The 16,149-nt window shown below is 56.4% G+C and overlaps 1 protein-coding gene across 1 annotated transcript in view; it reads right to left on the bottom strand.

Annotated features, from left to right (window-relative positions):
* The window catches only part of LOC142819584 (guanylate-binding protein 3-like), a 49,546-nt gene extending 37,271 nt beyond the window's left edge, over positions 1 to 12,275 (bottom strand). Inside the window, exons 1-4 of the mRNA XM_089772586.1 lie at positions 11,905 to 12,275; positions 3,777 to 3,989; positions 3,520 to 3,647; positions 1,018 to 1,127 (exon numbers count right to left, since the gene is read on the bottom strand). Of these exons, the coding sequence (XP_089628712.1) occupies positions 1,018 to 1,127; positions 3,520 to 3,647; positions 3,777 to 3,989; positions 11,905 to 11,938 (485 nt within the window). The 5' untranslated portion in view covers positions 11,939 to 12,275. The remainder of the gene's footprint in view (positions 1 to 1,017; positions 1,128 to 3,519; positions 3,648 to 3,776; positions 3,990 to 11,904) is intronic.
* Positions 12,276 to 16,149: the final 3,874 nt, after the last annotated feature.

Below are 16,149 nucleotides of genomic sequence, written 5' to 3'. Positions count from 1 at the left end.
TGTGTCTGGGCACCACACAGCTCAGCGGGAACTTCGGACCCAGGCGTCGCTGCCCTGTTCCTGCACCACAGGCCGTTCAGAGTCCACGTGGGGGAGGAGAATGGGGGGAGACGACAGAGCAACACGCGGCCCCAGGGCTCCCTGCTCTCTAGCCCCACTCAGCCTTCACCCCGGGACCTGCTGTTGGAGGCCAGGAGGAGACAGGCCAGTTCCCTGGCCAGGAGCAGGCTGTGGGGCTTATTGCTGGACCCCTACATGGGAGAGGACCCAGGGCTGGCCCGGGCTCTGCTGACACTGGAACGTCTCCACACACGGCTTCTCCCAGCGGTGCCTGCAGGGCTCCGGGGGGGGTCTGTGCCCCAGGCGCTGCCCCTCTCCCTGCCTAGCACCCTCTGCAGGTCTCCTGCTGCTCCCCGGCTTGTCCTCACGGTCCCCCCACAACACCCCCCGCAGAGCAGTGAGGAGAGGCCCCCCTGCAGGCCCTTCCCCGCCCTGGGGGAGCGGCAGAGAGGTCGGGAGGGAGGGGCTGAGGGTGCGTAGCCTGAGGTGGCTGTTGGGAACAGGAGACACTTTTCCTTTGAATCCTCCCCCCCTTCTCCTGGGCTCACATGTCAGTTGGTCCTGTGGCCGGGGCTCAGCCCCCACTGACGATCTGACACCGGGGCTGCCCCCCCGCCCAGTTACTCAGGGTGAGAACCTGCCCACAGCCCCATGGGCGCCTGTGGGGGGGTGTCACTCGATGACTCCCCACCCGACTGTGACATCAGTCACTTCTCTCCAGAGCAGGGAGGCGGGGAGACCGCGGGGAAGGCCGAGCAGAGGCTGGGTGGGCATTATGGGGAAGCCCAAACACCCGCTTTTGTGGGGGGTGGCTCTGGGCCTGCATAGACCCTGGACCCACCCACCAGGCCCAGCTCACCCTGGACCAGGGCCCTGCCCGGTAGCAGCAGCTGCAGCCTCTCCCAACCCCATACAGCCCCCCCCCCCCCGCCTTCCCTCTCCTGCCGGGAAGGATACTGCAGCTTGCTCATGGCATCCTGGTCGATGGTGCCCTTGCTGTTGTACACCAGGGTGCTGCTCAGCAGGACGGCCAGCGTGAAGATCCAGGTATCGTGCTTCGGGTCGCCCTGGGGAAACGGGCACAGGGGGAGCAGGGGCTGGGTGAGAGCGGCTCCTCGTGTGAGTCCTGCCGGTTCCTGTCCGTGGGGAGCAGGCTGGCTGCTAGCTTGCCACACTCGGGTACAGAAGGGCTCCATCACGCACTCTGGGGTGGGTGTCCGGCCCCCAGGTCTGTGGCTCTCAGTCCTGCCAGTGCCATGAGTAACGTGGGGGCTGCTCTCCTCTCGCTCCCTGTTTGTTCCTGCGCCAGGCGCGGTGCCTGCGAGGGGAGGGGCTGCCTCTCCGGGGCGGCAGGAGGGGTGTGTCAGCCCGGGTTACGGGCTGGGGGCTCCCGCCGGTCTGTGTTTTACAGCTGCCCAGGGGCACCGAGATGCCCAGCCCGGCCCTGGATGCTGCTGGCGCCACCTGGCAGGAGGGTCCCAGGGAGAAGCTGCTTTTTCGACTGTGGCCGTTCTCGTCCCTCCCCTTCCGCGAGCGCTGGGCTGGGTCTGTCTGCAGGAGCCAGGGTTGGGCTTTGCCGGCAGCGCCAGCCTGTCCCATTAACCGCTCCCCAGGGCAGGACCCGGGCTGTCCCGAGAGCCATCTGAGGCGGGTCTGGCCCAGCAAGCCAGGCCGGCTGCACGACGTCCCTCAAGCCCAGAAACCCCACCCCAGTGACTCGCCGAGCCACCCCAGGAGGCCTCCCTTAGCTGCGGGGCCAGCTGGACGCGCTGGCAGGGACCCACCCGCTGGCACCGCAGGGTCTGCACAAAGCGCCCGGCCCACAGCGGTGCCCGGCCCCACGGTCAGTGCAGACGCACCAGGGACACGAGCAACCCGGGGGGCTCCTCAGTGCTCAGCCCTGCTCCGGGAGGGGAACAGACTGCGGAGAAAAGCCTCCCTCAGACACGGCCCCACAAAGGCTTCAGCTGCTTGTCCCGCGTCTCCTCAGCCCCCCCGCGAGTGCCGGATCGGAGCGGTGTGTTCGCCCTGCGCCGCGCAGCCCAACGGGACCCTCTGCGAACCGGCCAGAATCATTCAGCACCTTTGGCTGAGCCCCGGGACGCACCCAGAGGTCCACAGCACCCTAAACGCTGCCTGCACTGTGTGGCTCTGAGGGCTGGGGGGAGAGTGCCCTGCACTCCAGACAGCATGGAGGGCTGACTGCCCCCAGCACTGCCCTTCTGCCCAGGGCCCCACCCCATCCAGGAGCCAGGCCCACCCCACTGTGCCCAGGGCCTGTTGACTCCCCTGCCTGAATGTGGCTCAGCAAGATGACGGTGGCACGTTCTTCCAGCACAGTTAGCGCTGGGCCAGGGTTTCCTCTCTCACAGGGCCGGGAAGGGGCTGCGGACAGTCTGGGGGGCGTGAGTGGAATATCACACGGTCTCTTGTCCCCTGTGCTGCCTGCTTTCTCCACTACAGAGGCTACAGAGAAACCAAGTGGCACCCAGCTCCTCTAGAGCCGGGTTGTACGTCTGACTCACCCCCCCGGATTTCCGGCCATTCTGATCCGCAGAGGCAGGGGGGCTGGACATGAGCTGAGCTCAGTCTCACACAGACTCCTGCCATGGCGTACGGGGGGGTGCAAAGCCCCCAGCACTGTCAGAGCCACTGAACTGGCCTCCCATAATATGCGAGAGGTTTGTTGCTCAACCTCCTGGGCCAAACCAACCAAGCCTGGATCATCCCCCGGACCCCGCTCCACAGGCAGGGCCATCGCTCCCAAGGCCGCCCATTTCCTCAGGGGGTTTCAGGGCACTTAGAAGAGCCGCTGTAGAACAGGGAGCACTAGGGTCGCCAGATGCTTTCACAAAAAATTCTGAACATGGCAGCAAAAAAATAAAAATAAAAAAACTCGGGGGAGCCAAAGTTGTTGAGCAAAGAAAAAGAAAAAAGTGTAGCTGCACCTTTAAATATCCCCATGTGCCTCGCCCACACCCTCGCCAGATGTTGCAGGGGAACAATGTCCCCACCAGCCTTCCGTCTAAAAGCAGCTGGGTTTTTTTTACCGGACAGGGACCAGAAATAACGGACTGTCTGGATGAAAACTGAACACCTGGTAACCCTAGGGCACGTTTCCCTCTCAGCTGTTGTGTAGAATCCCTGCCTTGGCGCCCTGGAGCCTCTGCGCCGTGGGGAGTCTGGCTTAGAGTGCGTCTAAACAGCTGTTGCCTGAACCAGTGAATTGTGCATGTTCCTGAGCCTCCCCAAGGGCCCTGATTTCTGCCAGCAGAGCAAACACCAGGTGCCCCTGGGACTCGAGGGCAAATGAAATGGCCACAGGCAGGTGAAGTCTGAGTTTACCCAGGAACTCAGGTGTCCCCTCACCTTACAGGACCACCTGTTCCCACCGCACCGCCAGAACCAGCTCACCTTACGATACAGCATGTTCCATCAGCACCACCAGAGCCAGCTCACCTTATGTGCATCTCCCAGCCCCTCGGTGTCCAGCAGCACCAGGGCGTGGCCAGCCCAGCGGGGGTGGGGCAGGCACCACATCCAGATGCCCTTGGTGTGTGACTGGATGGTGGAGCCCAGCGAGAACCCTGGGGAGAGAGGACAGGTTCCATGAGACGCAGACACACAGGATGGCTGAAGGAGGGAGGTCACTGTGAGCCCCAGAGAGCAGCAAGGAATAATGAGGGGGGGGGGGGCACATGGCCCAGGCCTCTCACCTGTTCTCTGTCCAGCCAAAGCGTTCATGAGGTAGGACTTGCCCGTGCGGTACTGTCCTGCAATGGCCACCACCACCACTGGCTGGGCGATGGCCTCCAGGATCTTCACAGCCTGGGGGTTCACGCGCAGGGCCCCCTTGTCGTCGCTCTCAATGAGGCACACGGGCTGCTCCATGCGCCGCTCTGGGGCCATCGTTTGTGGGCGGGATCGACCTGCAACCCAGAAAACAGACTGAGCCAGCCAGGCAGACCTGAGGCAGGGATCCCCGGGGAGAGGGCAGGGGGGGGCAGGTCTGAGGGGACCCCAACTCCCCAGGCAAGCAGCTCCCTCGCTGAGTGTAAGACCAGGCAGGACAAGCCCCTGGGAGCAGAGAGCGTTTCCAGACACAGCGGTTCGGTAGTGTGATGATCCAGAGAGAAGGCAGCCCCGTAACAGACAGGCCATATCAGACTGCTACCAGTTACCCCAAGGAACTACAAGAATTGTTTGGTAATTGTAGGTTCCTTTACAAAATGGGTAGAACCCATCCCAACAAAGACCAACACAGCTTTGACTACAGCCAGGCAATTGTTTAGCCAGTGGGGGCTGCCAAAGAAAATCGATTCAGACCAAGGCTCACACGTCATTGGGGAAACTATGCAGGAGCTGTTCAAAATGCCAGGCATTAAGCAAAGGTTCCACATAGCAAGACACCCCCAATTCTCAGGACAAGTGGAACAAACTGTCACGTTGCTGAATTGGAGGGAAGCAGCCAGATCGCTGCTGCACCCCTAGGTGGGGGTGTTGGCCCCAGAAATTGGTATGAAAGGGAGCCATGTGGGGTATTGAATGGGAGCTTATTGTTTGCTGATCCTGTGTACGCTATTTATGTGAGTGTATAATGTCTGTGTGTGTAGGTAGGAATCTGTAATCTGTGTGGAAGCTGAATATTTCTGTGAATGTGGTTAAGCATGGCTATGGACAGGCTGAGTAGCGAAGCCCTGTGGAACAATGGCTCTCAATAGGCTATGGACACACCCAAAGAATGGGATTTGTCACCTGAGGGCAGCCAGCAGGGAACATAGAGATTGGCCTCTGACCAGGTGACTTGCTGCATACAAGAAGAGGCCAGGAAGGGTATAAAGAGGCCATGCGGTCGATGCCATTTTGTTCTCAGCTCAGCACTTCATCCCAGAGGCAGCACTGCAGGGATTGAAGAGCCCGGAAGACCTGTGAACCCATCCTGATCGCAGGATGTGCAATAAGAACTTTTAAACCAGCAGCTGCAACATCTCTGCTAGAGCCTGCATCGAGAACTGGGAGATTCGGTGCATGTAACGTACTGTACTTTAATAACCTTACTCTCAGGCTTTTCTTTCTTGTAATAATAAACCTTTAGATATAGATTCTAAAGGATTGGCCCAGCGTGATTTGTGGGTAAGGTCCAGAGGGTAAATTGACCAGGGATCTGTGGCTGGTTTCTTGGAACCGGACAGAACTTGTTCGGGGTAGGTGGGATTGGGTGCTAGGACCCCCCACCTGTGTATAGGCCCGGGGCCATCTGGGGCACGGATATTGCTGGGGTGTCGGAGGGGTTTTGCTCGGGAGGCTTCAGGCAGGCTGCTGAAGCGCTCTGTGGGACTGGTTTGTGGCCTGTTTGGAGAGGTCGCCAGTCAGGGGGACTGTAAGGAGCCCCGGATTTGAGCAATTCGCCCTGAGCGGACGCCCTCAGCTGTGCCCAGACACGGCCCGGTCCGTCACACAAACTAACCGTACTCTAAGGAAAAATGGCAAAGGAAAATGGAAAAGCCTGGGATGAAAAGCTGCCCGTGATTCTAATGGCCTTGCCAGTCCTGGTTACACTCCTTTTATAGCAATGACAGGAGGGACATGCGAACACCCCGGCAGTGGTGGTTAGATGTTGATATTCCAGATGGGTGGGAACCCAAAGTGCTAAACAACCAGTGGATCCAGTAGAGGCATTAACATAAATCCGTAAGAAAATAGCAGAGCAGTTGTGTGTTCACATCCAAAAGATGGATAACAGCCTGGGCTGGGTAGAGAGGCCTGTTGAATGGGAAGTCGGAGATCAGGGGCTGTATCGGAAGTTTGCAGAGCAAGATCACTCCATGGGAATGAAGCGGGAAGGCCCGGTGCACGTTGTAGAGTGCGGCGCCCAAACGGCTTCTTGCGCCACTTGCTCCCCAGCGGCGGCCCGGCTGAGCAGCGCAGAAGTCAGCCGAGTGCCACGGTGGGAGGCGAAAGGGGGCAGGGCAGTGACGTGTGGCATGACAGCGGCTCCAGGCCCCGCCCCCTAGCTGTGAACATCATCGACCCGCCCCCCTTCCCCTCCCGCTGTGGCTCTCGGCTGACTTCTGCACTGCTCAGCCAGGCTGCCGCGTGGGAGCAAGCGGTGCAAGCGACCGTTTGGGCTCCACGCCCCTCATGCAGCACAAGGAGTGCAGAGCCCAAACAGCCATGTGGGCTCCGTGGTCCCCTGAGCGAGAGGCAGGAGGGAGAAGAGAAGAGAAAGAGAGAGACAGAGAGAGAGGCAGGAGGCGGAGGAGAGGTGGGGGGGGGGCAGTAGGAGGAGGAGGAGAGAGAGAGAGACAGAGACAGAGACAGAGCGAGAGACCGACGTAGAGGAGAGACCTGAAAATCCCGTCTTATGATGGGCTAATTGGCTAGTTTTAAAATAATTGCCACCGAGTCTGATATGCAAAAATCTAGATGACACCCATTGAACGGGTCACGTGGTAAAAGTGGATCAGAGAGAGCAAGTCATTATATCACCAATACAGTCTCTAAAGTCAATTGAGCTGGACCTTACTGGGTTAAAGGTGTCCAAGGTTGTACCTCAATGCACCCCATATTTACAGACATTCCATAAGGGGTGGGCCGCGTGGCTGTTAGAAATGGGGTTTCCTCTCTTTTGCAACTAAGTTTTGGCCCATGGCGGAATCCTCCATGAGTGTATTAATTGGTGACCTTTTCCTTCTAGTCATTATGCTCGCAACAGGAGTATTGTTCTGATGATAAAAGTTCTTTCTTTTTTTATTAACCTGGAATTGGTTCAGTTCTGTGTCCTGGAAAATCTGTCGTGGGATCAGCCTGCCCCTGACTAGAGGGCAGCTACCACAGACTCTTTTCTCTTTTCTTTTACAAGCTCTTTGGGGAAAAGACCTTGGGGTGCCCTGGGGTTGGTTTCAAGTGTCCACTCGTTTGTGAGTTCAAAAACACTTGATGGGGGCAGAAAAAATCTAGGGTTTTAAGATTTTGGGGGGAAGTTTTCTACCAAAGCCCGGAGAGATCAGATTTTGGGGTGCTTTTGTGGGCCCCCACTTCTGCATTCATCATGCCAGAGTGGGGAATCAGCCTTGACAGGGCTACTGTCCTGTCATCAGGCAGATGCGATAACTCCTGGGCCATGAGATAAGAACCTAACGGCCAGACTGGGTCAGCACGATGGCCCATCTAGCCCAGTGCCTGCCTCTGACAGTGATCCATCGAGTGATCCATCCCCTGCTGAGCTGTCACATCCCCAGGCAGTCAGAGGCTTAGGGACACAGAGCCCAGGACTTCATCCTGTGTTCCTGCCAGCTGAGCGCTTGAGCAGCCACCCAGGATAGATTCAGATGCCGCCCAGCTGCTTAGCAGAGCGCCCCCAGCTGGCAGGGGTGCACAATCTGCACATGGAAATTAAAAACAGAGGGAACATCAGTTGCATCCCTGCTCACCCTGGTTGCTAGAGAGTGATGGGCTTACAGTCCACGGAAATAGCTAATTATTTTATGTGCCTTCAGCCTCCACACCATCCCCTGGCAATGAGTTCCACAGGTTGGCTGTGCATTTAGTCAAGAAGCACGACCTTATGTTTGTTTTAAACCTGCTTCCTATTCATTTCATCCAGTGACCCCTGGGGGCTGTGTATGTGAAGGGGGGATTAACACTTCCCTAGTCCCTTTCCTTTTATTCATAGACTCACAGAATACTGGACTAGAAGGGACCTCAAGAAGTCATTTAGTCCAATTCCCTGCCCTCACGGCAGGATCAAGTAGTGTCTGTCTAACCTGCTCTTTAAAACTTCCAGTGACACAGATTCCACAGCCTTTCTAGGCAATTTGCTCCCAACAACTAAGTATTTCAAAGCACATGATTGGACAGACTGACACTGTGAAACTGGTGGCTTTACTGCATAAGTGCATCAAACTTAGTCTGAAGCTGTGGATGAATAACTAAAGAGTGATTGAGCCAGGCAGAGACACACAGAAAGAATGACTGTGTAAATTAAGGATGTAAAAGACTAGTCGACTATCTGATAAGCATTTGCCTAGTCGACTAGCTGAGATCCCCCCCACTTTGCTGCCTCTATAAGACAGAGGCAGCAAAGGGAGGGAGAAGGGGTAGCCCCACACTTTGAAATCCCTAGGTGGCTTTTCAAAGGGGCAGCCGCTGCATAGCTTATCCGCGGATCAGCTGTGCGGTGACTGCCCCTTTAAAATGCTGCCTGTGCACCTTTCAAAGGGTCAGCCATGGAGCCGGGGATGAGCTGGAGACTCCCCAGCTGATCCTGGGTTCCAGGGAAGTGCTGCGTGGACCCCGGGCAGCTGTGCAGCAGCTCTGCCCATTTTAAAGGAGTAGTGGAGCCAGTGGTGAGCTGGGGAAGTGCCTATCGACTAGTCAGTTAACCGTATTTTAACTTCCTTAGTGTAGACTGGTGGTTACAGCGCCCACTGTAAACTCCTGTGTCCTGTCTGCCCACCCGCTGACCCTTTATCCCCGGTGGAACAGTGATGGGGGAGCCGGCATCGGCATGTCTCCTAGCGCCCTCCTCCCGCAGCAGGGGGCACACTTGAGCTTTGATTTCAAAGGGGGTGGGGCTGACGATGGGCCCTTCTCCGGGGGAGGCTGTCAGCTCGGGCACACGCTAGCCCTCGCAGGAAATTGCCCAGGGTCAGTGATCTGCTTAATTTTATGTCCGGCTTGGCAACGTACCACGGCTACACTGACCATACATCCCGATCTTTCCAGGACAGTCCCGAATTTAAATGCTCTGTCCCGGTGCCCCATCAAGCAGTGAAACATCCCAGAAAGCCCCTCCGGACATTCCACTGCTCGATGGGGACACTGGCTTGCAGGAAGAAGCAAGAAATGGGGCCGTGCCATTGCTACTCGCATGGCGCAGCCTCCTCTGCCTCCCTCCTACTAGGGAACGTTGAGCAGCTGGACCAGCTTCTGGTGGCGTGTGGCCTCTCCCGACCCCCGCAGAACCGCCTCTGTCATGCGGGGTCCTGGTTTGGGTTACCAGATAGCTTCAGAAAACATACGGGACACACTTGAACCGCGGGGGGGGGGGGGGGGGGAGGGAAGGACTGGCCAGGAGAGGAGCAGGGCTGGCTGGGAGGAGGGGGGGGGGGGAGATGGGAAGCAGGGCTGGTGGGGCTGGCCGGGTGAGATCGGGGGGGACGGCCGGCGGGAAGCAGGGCTGGTCGGGGGGAGGTGTCAGGGGCAGCGGGGCTGGCCAGGGGAGATGTGGGAGTGGTCAGGGAGAGCAGGGCTGGCTGAGGGAGATAGGGAGGAGGAGAACCAGCCGACAGGAAGCAGGGCTGGCCAGGAGGGGGTCGGGAGGAGCAGTGCTGGTCGGGAGGAGTCGGGGGGAGTGGAACTGGCCGGGGTGAGAGAGAATCGGCCAGCGGGGAGCAGGACTGACCCGGGCACACGCAGATCCCAGGGCGCTGCCCGTCCCACGCACGGTCCTGGCAAAGCACGAATGAGTCTGGCTACAGCTCCACAAGGCACTTGACCAGCGCTCAGGAGCACGGACAGGGCTTCCCCTCCTCCCCAAGGCATCATTCCTACGTCAGACACAACCAGAGGCTCCCTACGCCAATTGCACCCCTCCCAGCCACTCTCCCGGCCCCGCCAGCCTTCCCTCTGGTGCCCAGCCGGAAAACCAGGAAATACCAGACATTGCACGTGTCCAATATTTCCTGAATTTTTTTACACGACAGAGGGCCCAAAAATCAGACTGTCCAGTTGAATACCAGACACCTAACAACTCTAGTCCTGGGCCGGCAGCACCGCCTCCTCCTGAAAGGAGGTGTGGGCATGAGGAAGGCAGGGGATGGAGCAAGTCGTGTGTGAGGGCACAGAGGGGCAGGAGGGGAACGGGGGCAGAGGGTGGTGAGGGGGTGGGCACCAGGAAGAAAGGGAAAAAGGAGGGCAGGGGCAGTGAGGGAAGGGGGAGGCACCTGGAAGGGGCAGCTACGGATGATCAGAGTGGGGCTAGAGGAGGGGTGGGCGCAGGTTGAAGAGAAGGGCTGGTGCAGGGGTCAAGGAGGATGGGAAGGGGGACAGGAGGGCTGAGGACAATGAGAAAGGCGAGAGCCAGGACAGCAGAGGAGGGTGAGGGGTGGGGAGGAGACATGGCAGCAGAGGGGAAAGGGAGAGGTTTCTAAGATATTTATTAATAACTTGGATGACAGTGGTACATCCGAACAAGTGCAAGGCGCGTGGCTAACGGGAGCTGGAGGTATGGCTAACAGAGATCAGGGGGTGTGGCTAACGGGAGCTGGAGGTATGGCTAACAGAGGTCAGGGGGCGTGGCTAATGGGGTCAGGAGGCATGGCTAACAGAGGTCAGGGGGCGTGGCTAACAGGGTCTGGAGGCATGGCTAACAGGGGTCGGGGGCGTGGCTAACGGGGGCTGGAGGCATGGCTAACAGGGGTCGGGGGCGTGGCTAACGGGGGCTGGAGGCATGGATAACGGGTCGGGGGCGTGGCTAACGGGGGCTGGAGGCATGGCTAACAGGGGTCGGGGGCGTGGCTAACATGTCCCCAATAGTGAGTCAGAAAATATGCTCCCCATACATATGGCAGGGGAACGCAGCACCCTGCGTAGGCCCCTTCATGCTTCTGCATGCGAAACTAAACACATTGATATAAACCTCGCTCGTAGGCAGCCGAAGCCGAGCTGAGGAGTGGGTGGCTCTGCCCCTTTTCTGTTAGCTCTGATCCACTCCCCACCTGGGCTGGCTGCTGAGGGGGGCATTTGATCCCCATGGTGACACCCTCTTCCCCCTCCAGCATGTAGCTTCTGCTCTAAATAATACTTTGTCCTGTCATGACCCTATGAGGTCCCTTCTAGTCCCAGAATCCATGAACCTAGAGCGAGGAAGATAACGGCTCTCAGCTCCTTGGCCACTTTGAAATGCCAGGGGAATAAAAGGGTTTGGGGCTGAACTGTGAACGGAAATTTTAACAACTTTCAGCTAATCAACCAGTGGCAGTTTTGTTTTGTTTTGGGACAAAGGAAACGTTTCCATTTTTTATCATTTCGAACACAAAGAAAGCAGAGACAATTCTGGAACAAAAAGTTGGTGCTGCCCCCCCCCCCCCCCCAAAAAAAAAACAACTCCTGACACTTTTCACCCAGAGAATCTCCACATGAAACACGTCGGGTTTTCCCTGTAAGGAGGGTCTCTCCCTCAAATGCAGAATTTGTCAAAACCAACTGAAATTCACAAACCGTGTGTCTCCCAAACCTGCAGTTTTTGCCCCTCAAAATTGTTTTGGCCCAAGGCTTTGCCCAGCTCTAACCAAAAGCCCTGGCACTGGCTTTGGCGGGGGTGGTATTCAGGGCTGTGGAACGGCAAACAGGGAGTATTGACAGGCAGGACCTCTCTGGTCCGGCGCCCTCAGGACCTGACCAGTTCCAAACGAGGGGATTTGCCGGACCAGGGGAGGGCCCTCCCCTAAGGGCCCCTGCTGCCACCGGGTTAGGGCGTCAGCCTCCCCCACTGCTGCCCCCGCCTCTAGTTGCTGCCAGCCCCACTGCTGCCAGGGCCAGAGCTCCCTGCCATGCCACCATCCCCCACCCCGACACAGGAGTCCCGGCCTCCTGTGTCCCTCTGCCCCCCATCCCCATCACACTCGGGCCCGCTGCCAGACCCCCCTGTTCCTGGGCTCTGTGGTCCAGGGACATCCATGGTGCTGCCGGACCAGACAGTCCTGGCTTAGGACTTTTCTATGAGCCCTTCAGAGCAACCGTTTGAAATCATTCGTGCCTTCCACTCGCAGACACAAGGAAGCAGCTAAAAGGACACCTGGGATCCGTGTCACCAACCCAAACGCAGCAGAAACCTCTTACCTTCCATCTCTGAGAGCTTCCCTGTCTGGGACATCTGAAGAAGCGGCTGTGCCAGCGAACGCTCAAGACACCGTCTACATGGTGTGTTAGTCTATAGAGTGCTAGCAGAGCATTTGTGGGTGTGTACGTTTACCCTGGTCAGACGAGCTCGGCTCCCCCTGAAACTAACTAACAAAGCACAGGAGAGTTAGGAGAGTTTCGGACATGTTGTCTCTTTCTCTTCCTGCCTGCGGGGAAACCGAAAGCACCAGGCAGGCTGTGCAAACAATCATAGACTCATACAATCCCAGGGTGGGCACAGACCTCAGGAGGCATCAAATCCAGCCCCCTGCCCAAAGCGGGACCAACCCAACTCAATCATGCTAGCCAGGGCTTTGTCCAGCTGGGACTGAAACACCCCTAGGGATGGAGATTCCACCCTCTTCCTGGGGAACCCAGCCCAGCGCGTCCCACCCCCCCCCAGGAAAATAGTTTGTCCTAATCTCCAACCTAGACCTCCCCACTGTAACTTGAGCCCACTGCTCCTTGTTCTGCCACCTGCCCCCACTGAGAACAGCCTCTCTCCATCCTCTTTGGAACCCCCCTGCAGGGAGTTGAAGGCTGCTCTCAAATCCCCCCTCGCTCTTCGCTTCTGCAGACTGAACAAACCCAGATCCCTCAGCCTCTTTGTCCCTTTGCAACAGTAGATAGCAAAGTCCCAGTGCATGTTCTGTGAGCGCTTTTACATTGATGTACGTGACTTAGATCAGTGTGTGTGAGTCCCGCAGTCACAGGTGACTCGTGGTAACATTTTGGTGGGGGACCTGAGTGGTAATTGCTACACTGAGAGCCCCCACATGTCTCCTCCTAGCCCCTCTGGGTGCCCCTGCCTGCACCCCCCTGCATTGTTCTCCTTGCTGCTACCAGCAGAGGGGACTGGAATCCCTTGTTTTGTTGAAATAAAAATAAGTATAGACCATGGTTAATCAAATAGAACAGGCTTCTGGGAAAATTTCAGATACTTTGTCAGTTTGAAATTTTGCATAAATATACAATTATTCATGCAGTTGCAAAAACTCGACATTTATTGATGTAAAATTAATATACATTTTGGGATTCTATTTGGAAATAAATAAATACATAACAAAATATTAACAAAATTACCCCTTTCTCTCCCCCAGAGCCAGGCACCCCCAGGGTATGTCTACACTACAAAGTTAATTCTAACTAACAGACGTTAGTTGGAATTAACTTTCATAGGCGCTACACATACAAACCGCTAGTTCCAACTTAATTGGAACTAGCGGAGCGCTTAATTCGAACTACGTAAACCTCATTCTACATGGACTAACACCTAGTTCGAATTAAGCAGTTCGAATTAAGGGCTGTGTAGCCACTCTGGGCACCACCTGGGAAACTTGTCTGCCCCCCTCCCGGCCCCAGAGCCCTTAAAGGGACACGGTCTGGCTCCAGTGCCCGTGCCAGGTACAAGCCTGCCAGCACCCCACCAGCATACCCTGCACCTAGCACGGCATGAGCCAGCCACCTGCTGCCATCCAGCCCTCCGCCTCTTCCCAGGACCCCGCTGGCGGCTCACAGGAGCCTGCCCGGGGCCACAAGTGATGGGTGCCCGCCTGGTTTAGTGCGGAGATCGTGGACCTCATCCAGGTTTGGGGGGAAGCCTCCAATGTCCACGACCTCCACACTAGACACAGAGAAGTGGCCGTCTAGGGCAGGACAGCTGCCAGCCTGGCCACCCAGGAACAGGAGCCTCAATCTCCTCTTTTCTAAGCTGAAAAGTCCCAGTCTCTTTAGCCTCTCTTCATATGGGACTTGTTCCAAACCCCTCATCATTTTAGTTGCCCTCCCCTCTCCCACCCTCTCTCTTCCCCTCTCCCACCTCCTTTTCCCAGCCTCTCCGAGTTTTGTTCAATAAAGATAGTTTCTATTTTTGAACACGTGTCCTTTATTTAGTACATGAGGAAGGGGGGCTAGGGAGGGGTAAGTGGAAGGAGGTGAGGGAGGAATGGGGTACGAGCCCCCGATGGGGAGGACTGGGGTGGCTCTGTGGGCTCCTTGGGGTGGAAGCTCTCCTGCAGCCCGCTGATAGACCCTCCCTCCCCGGATGGCAGCCTGCGGCAAGTGCAGCCGGGCTGATGGCCGAGTGCTGTGATGTGACGAGTGAGGGCACTCAGGGCACTCCAAGCCAGGACTGCTTTGCAAGCGGGGAACCCCTAAGAACTGTCTGTCCGGGGTGGGGGTCGGGTCCCTTTAAGCACAGCCCTCGGCTAGCCTGAGACAGCATCTCCACGCTCTAAGTCCTAATCTGATGCCCTGCCAGCAAGGCTTCCGGTCATCCTTAACCTCGGTTCAGGGTCCACTCAATGTGGACATGCTAGTTCGAATTAGCAAAACGCTAATTCGAACTAGTTTTTAGGTCTAGATGCACTAGTTCGAATTAGCTGAGTTTGAATTAACTAATTCGAATTAAGTTAATTCAAATTAGTGCTGTAGTGTAGACATACCCCTGTGCCCCCGTTCTTAAAAAAGGTGTGTGTGATGGGCAACAAGGGTTTTTTTGAGCAAAAAGAGCCAGTTGGAAAAAGCACAGGTGCCCTGGTGGCTATTGGGTAAATGGCAATGAGAGGTTGCTTGCGAGAGAGCATCCATGCACTCTGGACGCTCTCTTGCACCTAAGCACATCGCTTTTCCAATGTGCTTTTGCAGTGTGGGTGCGTTCTTGCACCAGAAGCTTTTGTGGAAGAAGCCTGCAGTGTAGAGGTTGCCTTGGAGCGCCAGAGTGGGGAACAGAATGAGAAGGTTACACCTGAACCAGGGGAAGAGTGAGGGAGGGTGGCCCCTAGTGTGTTGTGAAGGTTTCATCCCTCCCCCCATGCTTTATGAAATTGACTTAAGGACACAAGTAGCCATAACTTGAAGATGCTTTGGACCAAATACCTCATGTAACCTGTCATTCTTCTTCAAGTGGTCCCCGGGGGTGCTCCACTGCAGGTGTCGGGCTCATCCCAGAGCCACAGGTCAGAGATTTTCAGTAGCCGTAGTCATCTGGACCACACATGCGCCGTCAGCTTTTCGCACCATTCACATCCTTTAATTGTCGTGTGTGGTCTGGCTCCTGCTAGTTCCTCTCGACCATCCTCGGTCGCAGGCGGCACTCCGTTCTTCTCCTCATCTGGTCAGAGTTTTCCTGTCAATAGTTAGTTAAGAAATAGTTAGTGTTAGTCTTCGTGTGTTTACAGTTCTATAGTTCTTTCGTATTTTTTAAAAAAAGCTTTGTTCTCTGTTAGCGGTTTTTCCTTCCAAAACAAAGAAGAAGAGAGTTGTTTTAGTTAGCTTTAAGTCTACAAGTATCCCTAACTGGACACAATGCCTGGTTAACCAGGTTTTAAAAAGTGCTTTCCACGAGGCCATGCTGGCATCCGATAGCCACTCGGCCTGGATTAGCTGTCTGGGCGAGGTACATGTCCCACAGAAGTGCACGCATCACTCTAGGCTCACTGCTAGAGTGTGTAGGGACAAAGAAATGCCCCTCAAAATGATCCTGTCTGACAAAGCCTTACAACCCACAGACCTCGCTCCACCGCCGAGTTCAGAGGTGGGTGTGACGCAGAAGCGCAGGGCTTCTTCTCCAGGGGTGACTGCCGCGAAGAAAGTCAGAGCATCCCCCATGCAATCTCTACCTGCTGAACCTGTCAGCAGAATCAGTAAAGGGGACAAGCCTGGTACATCTGGCACCGCCCCCATGGCCTCAGAAATCTCTGCAGGAGGCAAATCTGAAAAGTTGACTACTTTGGCACATAGAACACCATCGGCACTGAGACCAACAGCGGCACCGGGAGCCCAAACGGATGATATTACGGCACCATGACCATCGGCGCTGTCGTTGCTCTCGCCACCACAGGCACCAACACGTTCAGCACTGACAACGGTGCCACACGCAATGGCACCCATGATGGTGGAGTCACACACATCAGCGCGGTGGCTCTAAGAAAGGGGGAAACCGGGTTGATTCCGAGGAGCGGCACCACATCAGCATCAAGCAAAGTCATGGATAAGTCAGATAACTGGCGCATTTCTATTTCTCCAGCCCTGACTTTTTCTCCGGCACCCTCTCCATCACCACCGAATCATCGCTCTTCTACACCGAGTGATCCTCAGTACCGTACAGGAGACATCTCTCATTCTCCTTGACCCAAGGTGAGAACCCCGTACCGGGAACCACTGAGGGAGTAGCTGAGGCAGAGG

Source organism: Pelodiscus sinensis, chromosome 22 (assembly GCF_052426305.1).
Source record: "Pelodiscus sinensis isolate ZL-2025 chromosome 22, ASM5242630v1, whole genome shotgun sequence".
In the NCBI taxonomy this organism is placed as follows: Eukaryota; Metazoa; Chordata; order Testudines; family Trionychidae; genus Pelodiscus; species Pelodiscus sinensis.
The sequence above is the reverse complement of the archived record's forward strand: the minus strand, read 5'-3'. Positions and strand labels throughout refer to the sequence as shown.